We start from the raw sequence: 7,827 nt of genomic DNA on the forward strand, positions 1-7,827 counted from the left end.
ATAAAATAAAATAAAAAATTCAAGTAAATAAAATTTAAAGTTTTGATCACAGTGGCCACATTTCAGATACTCAGTTGCCATATTTGGCTGGTGGTTGCCATACTGGGACAGCTCAGATGTGAACATTGCCATTTCTTGAGGCATTTCTATTAGTGCTGGTCTAGAAGGTAAAGGATTAGAGGATTTTTAAATAAAGTTATAAGGTATTATAGGAGTGGTGAGATGATTATGCCATAAGTATGTAGCTGAAGGTAAAAGAGTCTGTCCTAAGCAAAAAAAAAAAAAAAATTAACAGAAACGGTTCTGAGTAGATCTGAGTCTGTGTTGCTAAGGAAGGGAAGAGGTAGGAGAATAGAATTAAGGTGAGGAGAGGAAGTTTATGCCCCACTCCCTCCCTGCGCTACTAGGTTTTGATTATAAAATTGGTGAGAAGTATGAACCTAAGAAACTGTATTTGAAGATTCAGGTTTTGAATGGAAATTATACATTATGTCTTTGTATTAGAGTTTCATCTGGAAACTCTGTAATGTCGTTGACATAGTTGTACTTCTCAGAGTCTAATAATCAAATTCCTAACTGTTAGTGGGTCCTTTAGCCAAGATAGTTCTGCCGGTAATTCCTGGAGAACCAAAGTTGTTGCAGCATTAGTGTGGTTAGTAAGTGATTAGTAAGAATCACTGAGTGATTCTTATTTACATTATACTCACTGTGTGAGTAGTACAAAGTTAACTGTACTTGCCAGCTGGAACAATGTAAGTAATATAAATAATTTTAGTGCTGTTGATTCTAATGGACAAATTAATATATTTCCATTTTGTTGTGATAGGTGCCAAGGAGTATATCAGGATATTAGTGCGTTTTTCATCATGAGAGAGAGTAAATATTTAGGATTATATTTGCCACTGTTCTGCTGTGCAGAGATTATCTTCATGTATTTCTAGGACTATTTTTATAATTTTTTGAAAAGAAAAAGGCCGAGCATGGTGGCTCATGCCTGTAATCCCCGCACTTTGGAAGGCTGAGGTGGTTGGATCACCTGAGGTCAAGAGTTTGAGACCAGTTTGGCCAACATGGCGAAACCCCATCTCTACTAAAAATACAAAAATTAGCTGGGCGTGTTGGTGCAGGCTTGTAATCCCAGCTACTTGGGAAACTAAGGTGAGAGGATCACTTGAGCCTGGGAGGCGGAGGTTGCAGTGAACCAAGATTGTGCCTCTGCACTCCAGCCTAAAATTTGTAAAAATACAAAAAATTCGCTAGGCGTGGTGGCACGTGCCTGTAATCCCAGCTACTCAGGAGGCTGAGGCAGGAGAATTGCTTAAACCCGGAAGGCGGAGATTACGGTGAGCTGAGATTGCACCACTGCACTCCAACCTGGCGACAGAGCTAGACTCCATCTCAAAAAATAAAATAAAATGGCTGGGCGCGGTGGCTTACTCCTGTAATCCCAGCACTTTGGGAGTGAAAGGAAACAAAAAATCTGAGAGTCACAACTTAAGCTTCATGTTGCGAAAACAGAACTTAGATTCAGAACATATCTTACTTTTCCCAATTGTTCTTTGTCTTAGGCTTACCAAAAAATGAAGACCTGTACAAACCCTTGCCTGTATGTTCTAGTAATATAGTAGACAAGGGCTAATTTTCTCTTTTCACTTCTACAAATATTGGACATATTCTGAATGGTATGAATTTGAAATTACTAGTTTGCATAGACATCAGGACCTTTTTGCATTTGGATAATCAGACAGTATATATCACTATAGGTGTATTGATTTGAGTATTGATAAAAATTATATGAACCCTTCATTTGCTTATTACAGCTGATAATGTGGCATTTTTTCTGCCCTTTTTTGTTTTTTTGTTTTTAAGATCTGGTATAAAGGAAGAAAAATCAAGGGGCTACTCCAATGAAGTAAGTTCAAAAAGCAGAATACCACAGGAGAAATGCTTTCTTCAAACTGATGTGAAAGTGGAGAAAAACCCAGATGCAGACAGTGACTTTGATGCTAAGAGCAGTGAGGATGATGAAGTAGAAGAAACTAGAGTGAATTGCAGAAGGGAAAAGGTCATAGAGACTCCTGAGAATGACTCCAAGCACCACAGGAATCAAAACCACTCTCGGTCACCTAGTGAAGAAAGAGGGCACAGTGCCAGACACCACACGAAAGGATCACGAACATCGAGAGGACGTGAGAAAAGGGAAGATCAGCACCAACAGAAGCAATCCAGAGACCAGGAGAACCATTACACTGACCGCGATTACTGGAAAGAAAGGGATTCTCATAGGCACAGAGAGGCCAGTCATAGAGATTCCCATTGGAAGAGGCATGAACAGGAAGATAAACCAAGGGCAAGGGACCAAAGAGAAAGAAGTGACAGAGTGTGGAAAAGGGAGAAAGACAGGGAGAAGTATTCCCAAAGAGAACAAGAAAGAGATAGACAACAAAATGATCAGAACCGACACGGTGAGAAAGGAGAGAAGGAAGAGAAAAGCAAAGCGAAAGAAGAGCATATGAAAGTAAGGAAGGAAAGATATGAAAATAATGATAAATACAGAGATAGAGAAAAACGAGAAGTAAGTGTTCAATCTTCAGAAAGAAATCGAGACAGAAAGGAAAGCAGCCCAAATTCTAGGGCAAAGGATACATTTTTTGACCAAGAAATATCCAACAAAATGAGAAACATAGCAAAGGACAAAGAAAGAAACCAGGAGAAAGCCTCTAATTCTGAATCATCCCTGGGAACAAAACACAGACTCACAGAGGAAAGGCAAGAGAAGGGTAAAGAACCAGAGAGACCACCTGAAGCAGTGAGCAAGTTTGCAAAGCGGAACAGTGAAGAAACTGTAATGTCAGCTAGAGACAGGTACTTGGCCAGGCAGATGGCGCGGGTTAATGCAAAGACCTATATTGAGAAAGAAGATGATTGATGGCTACCCTAAAAGAAAGATAGTTTGGAGGGCATTTTAAATTTTATTTTCAAAATATTAGGTTAAAATCAAAAGTCAGTCTTAAATTTTGGATGTTTGGATGTGAATGTTTGGCTGAATTTATATATAGTATGTACTCATCATTACCACATTCTTTGTTGTATTCAAGAACTGTGAGAGTGTGCTAATTCCCTGTAGGTACATAATGAGGAAAATTGGCTCCACCACAACCATTAAAAAATAATTTTGGCCAGATGTGGTAGCTCGTGCCTGTAATACCAGCATTTTGGGAGGCCAAGGCAGAAGGATCACTTGAGACCAGGCATTCAAGACCAGCCTAGGCAGGATAATGAGACCTTGCCTCTATTTAAAAAACAAAAAACCTGGCATGGTAGTGCATGCCTGTAGTCCCAGCTGTTCGAGAGGCTGAGGCAGGAAGATCACTTGAGCCTAGGAATTTGATGTTACAGTGTTACAGTGAGCTGTGATCATACCACTGCACTCCAACCTGGGCGACAGAATGGGACCCTGTCTCTAAAAAAATTTTTTAATAAATAATTTAACTCTTCTAATAATGTTTTGTTGCAGGAGCTGTTTGTTTTATAAATATTGTATTTCAGATAAAATATGGATTTGAAAAATAGAAAATATACTTTATGTTCTGAAATTTGTATTAAAGTGTAAAATGTGAATCATACATCTTGTCTAGCTTACAGCATAGTTGGCTTAAATGAAAATAAAATGATATGCTTATACATTTTATTTATGCATTTATTTTAAAGTAATTTTGCTCATGTCGCAGTTCATCTTTTTGCTTTTGGTAGAAATCAATTTGTAATTCTGAAACCTTGACAAGTTAGTAAATTGGTTATGTACGTAAATCACTTTTGGTTAAAGGTGAAGCTGTGGAGACATTAGCCTAAATGAAATTAGCTAAAGATCCAGGTGGCCTATTTCTAAACATATCTTGTTTTACATACTCTGAAAAAGATAGTGCAGTTTATTACAAGTTCCACTTGTGTATAAAAGTAAAACTAGTATCTTTCTCCTGAGTCTTTGAAACTCGGGAGAAATAATTATACACTGTAAATATTTTGTTTATGGGGAAAGATGAATGCTGTGGAGAAAATAGTTCTCTAATAGGTCTTCCCGTTAAGAAAGTGCTGTTTATATCTCTCACAATACTTTATCATAAAGAGTTAGCACACTTTCTTATTTTTAGAAGGATAAACTTGGTTTAATAAGAATACTGACTAGATGAAAAACATGATATATTAAGGGTCAGATTTAGCATTTATAAATCATTTTATTGTACTGTACCTTTAAAACCAGAAAGGAAAAGTCACAGGAAAGTTAACGCCCAAATCTGTGACTGATACATTGAATGTCAGTTACATCGTAATACTCTAAAGTCAGTCAGTGACAGTGACAAACTCCCAAAATCACTGACTTGGTGTACACAAAGGGAGCAACATAATATATAAGTAACATAATATATAAGTATGGAAAGGTAAAAGGGTGACATCATGGAAGGACCATGAGTGACAGACAAAATCTTTAACTTTGGTGGGGAATATGGTTTCTTTTTTAGGATTGTTTTATAACTAGAGCCATGCATTGGGAAGATTAATTTGATCATAGTGTGCAAGGTAGTCTAGGAGGAGAGACTGATGTCAGAGACATCTGATGATAAACTCAGTTTCCCTCTCCCAGAGGGAAAAGCTCAGAGACTTTTACAAAGCAGCTTGGATCCTTAGATAGGAAAGCTATAAATTACTTTTATTAACCGACTTAATTTAACATAAATCAGTATGAGAGAATGCAAATGAAGAGTTTTCTCCTGTCTCCTCCAAATATACAGAATGTTGATTTTGCCTCTCTGGCATTCATTCCCCCCTTTTCCTGGTAACAGCACCTTGATTTGCCCTTGAGAAAACACACCTTTACTACTCTTAGTCCACGGGTTCAAATGGGGCAGAATAGCCTACAGGAAGGGTATGCAACTCAAGCTAGGCTGATGCTGGTCCTGTTGTCAGAATTTACAGAAAGATGTTTTCTGTTGTCTTTGCTGATTATGGTGATGAGGTAAGTCTGGAGTTTCATGAGAGAGTGCCTTGATGCCTGGCAGAAAAAAAAGCCCACAAAAAAAGCCAAACAGAGAAGGACAAAAAACCTGATGATTGCTTTTGCATCTCTGGCTCTAGTGTAGCTTTTTTTTTTTTAAAGACATTTAAACCAATACTTTTCCCTTTTTCTGTTACGTTAGTTTGAATTGAATTTCTGCTGTCACAACTCAAAAAGTCCTATTTGATACAAGGTTCCATTCATGATAGCTCTGTGCCAAAAATTACCAGAACACTCTTAGTAAATTGTTTTGTTGTATAATGTTTAAAGTGCACATGGAGTTTACAGCTTAATGGATTCACACAGTACACCTAGTTTAAAAAGACATTACCTGTGCCATAGAAGCTCCCCTTAAACTTCTCTCCCAGCCTCTTTCTGACTTTTAGCACCATAGAGTAGTTTTGCTTGTTTTCTAGATTCTTTACTACTTCTCTATTCTGTTGATGGACATTGGTTATTTCTTTTTGGGTTGTGAATAATAATATCTTCCAGGTAATGTATCTTCTAGGTACATTCTTGCGCTTGTCTTCTAGTACATACATGTCTGTTTTGGTTGGGTATTTCTGAGGAATGGAATTGCTGATTCATAGGGTATGCTCATGTTCTGCTTTAGCAGTTAACTACCAATCAGTTTTCCAAAATATTTGAACTAAAAGGCACTCCCTCCATCAGTGCATGAGAGTTCCAGTGGCCGCACATCTTGCTCACACTTGGTATTTGTCTTTTGGCTTTTTGTCTTTTAGCTACTCTGGTAGGTGTTTTGGTATCTCATGATTTTATTTTGTGGTTCCCTGATGGCTCTTATATCTTTACTAACATTTAACATTTCGGTATCTTGGCGGGGCAGGGGGTGGTATTTGTTTTTGAGACAGGGTCTTCCTCTGTCACCTAGGCTGGAGTGCAGTGATGCCATCATGGCTCACTGCAGCCTTGACCTCCCAGGGTGAAGCGATCCTCCCACCTCAGCCTTCCAAGTAGCTGGGACTACAGCTGCATGCCACCATGCCTAGCTAATTTTCTATAGAGACGGGGTTTTGCTATGTTGTCTAGGCTGGTCTCAAACTCCTAGGCTCAAGCAATTTGCCTGCCTTAGCTTCTCAGAGTGCTGGGATTACAGGTATTAACTACCTTTCCAGTCCCTGCTTTTTTTTGGGGGGGGGGGGGTGGAGAGGAACTCTCTGCCTTTTTCTTAATCCAATACAGGTTTTGTTTTGTTTTGTTTTGTTGTTGAGACAGAGTTTCGCTCTTGTTGCCCAGGCTGGAGTGCAGTGGCGCGATCTCGGCTCACAGCAACTTCCACCTCCCAGGTTCAAGTGATTCCCCTGCCTCAGCCTCCCGAGTAGCTGGGAATACAGGCGCCTGCCACCATGCCTGGCTGATTTGTATTTTTAGTAGAGACGGGGTTTCTCCTTGTTAGTCAGGCTGGTCTCGAACTCTCGACCTCAAGTGATCTGCCCGCTGCGGCCTCCCGAAGTGCTGGGATTACAGGTGTGAGCCACCTCGCCTGGCCCCGGTACAGGTTCTTGAGATATTCTAGATACGAGTTGTTTGTAAGGAACTTCTCCCTCCCTTCTATGACTTTACCTTTTCACTCTGTACGGTATTTTTAATGAACAGATATCTCTAATTTTACAAAGTTAATTAAAATTAATAAAATTTAAGATAAAGTTCCTCAGTTGCATTAGACATTTCAAATGCTCAACATGTGGCCGGTGGCTGCCATATAGGACAGTGCAGGTTTATAGAACATTCCCACTGCAGAAAGTTATACTGGACAACATTTTCTAGCAGCATTATTGCCTACATTTCCCATGTAGATCTACAATGTACTTAGAATTAATTTTTGTTTGTGGAGTAAGATAAGAATTAAGATATTTTTCCATATGGATATCAAATAGACTCAACAATGAATGACAGTTTGTTCAGATTAAAACCACAGTAAACACCATTACACTTCCACAAGGATGGCAAAATGTTAAGAGTCTTACAATACGAAGTGTTGATGAGGATGCGGAGCAACGGTAATTTTTTTTTTTTTTTTTTTTTTTTTTTTTTAAGATAGTCTTGTTCTGTCACCCAGGCTAGAGTGCAGTGATGCAATTTCAGCTCACTGCAACCTTTGCCTCCCAGCTTCAAGCAGTTCTCCTGCCTTAGCCTCCCAAGTACCTGGGATTATGGACGTACACCACCACACCCTTCTAAATTTTGTATTTTTAGTAGAAACAGGATTTTGCCATGTTGCCCATGCTAATCTTGAACTCCTGGCCTCATATGATCTGCCTGCCTCGACCTCCCAAAGTCCTGGGATTACAGGCATCAGCCACTGCACCCAGCAGCAACAGTAATTTTTGTGTGCTACTAGTAATAGGTGAACTGGTACAACCTTTTTGGGAAAATTTTGGCTTTACCTAGTAACTGACACTGCATGTTTCCTGTAACTCATGTTCCACAGATGCACCAGGAATATCTGTAATACATTTTTCATAAATGACACAACCTAAATCTCCATCAGTAGTAGAGAATATATAGCTAGATGTGGTGGCTCACACCTGTAATTGTAGCACTTTGGGAGGCCAAGGTGGGCAGACTGCCCAATCTCAGGAGTTCGAGACCAGCCTGGCCAACATGGCGAAACCCCATCTCCACTAAAATTACAAGAAATTAGCTGGGTGTGGTGGTGCGTGCCTGTAATCCCAGCTACTAGGAAGCTGAGGCACGAGAATCACTTGAACCCAGGAGATGGAAGTTGCAGTGAGCCAAGATCACGCCATTGC

The 7,827-nt window shown here is 39.5% G+C and overlaps 1 protein-coding gene across 1 annotated transcript in view; it reads left to right on the plus strand.

Annotated features, from left to right (window-relative positions):
• LOC105510886 (nuclear speckle splicing regulatory protein 1-like) overlaps positions 1-2,950 on the plus strand; it is a 4,217-nt gene extending 1,267 nt beyond the window's left edge. The window contains exon 2 of the mRNA XM_011940876.1: positions 1,870-2,950. Coding sequence (XP_011796266.1) covers positions 1,870-2,929 — 1,060 coding nt within the window. The 3' untranslated portion in view covers positions 2,930-2,950. The remainder of the gene's footprint in view (positions 1-1,869) is intronic.
• Positions 2,951-7,827: the final 4,877 nt, after the last annotated feature.

This window comes from Colobus angolensis, unplaced genomic scaffold (genome assembly GCF_000951035.1).
Source record: "Colobus angolensis palliatus isolate OR3802 unplaced genomic scaffold, Cang.pa_1.0 Scaffold193, whole genome shotgun sequence".
NCBI classification, from domain to species: Eukaryota; Metazoa; Chordata; class Mammalia; order Primates; family Cercopithecidae; genus Colobus; species Colobus angolensis.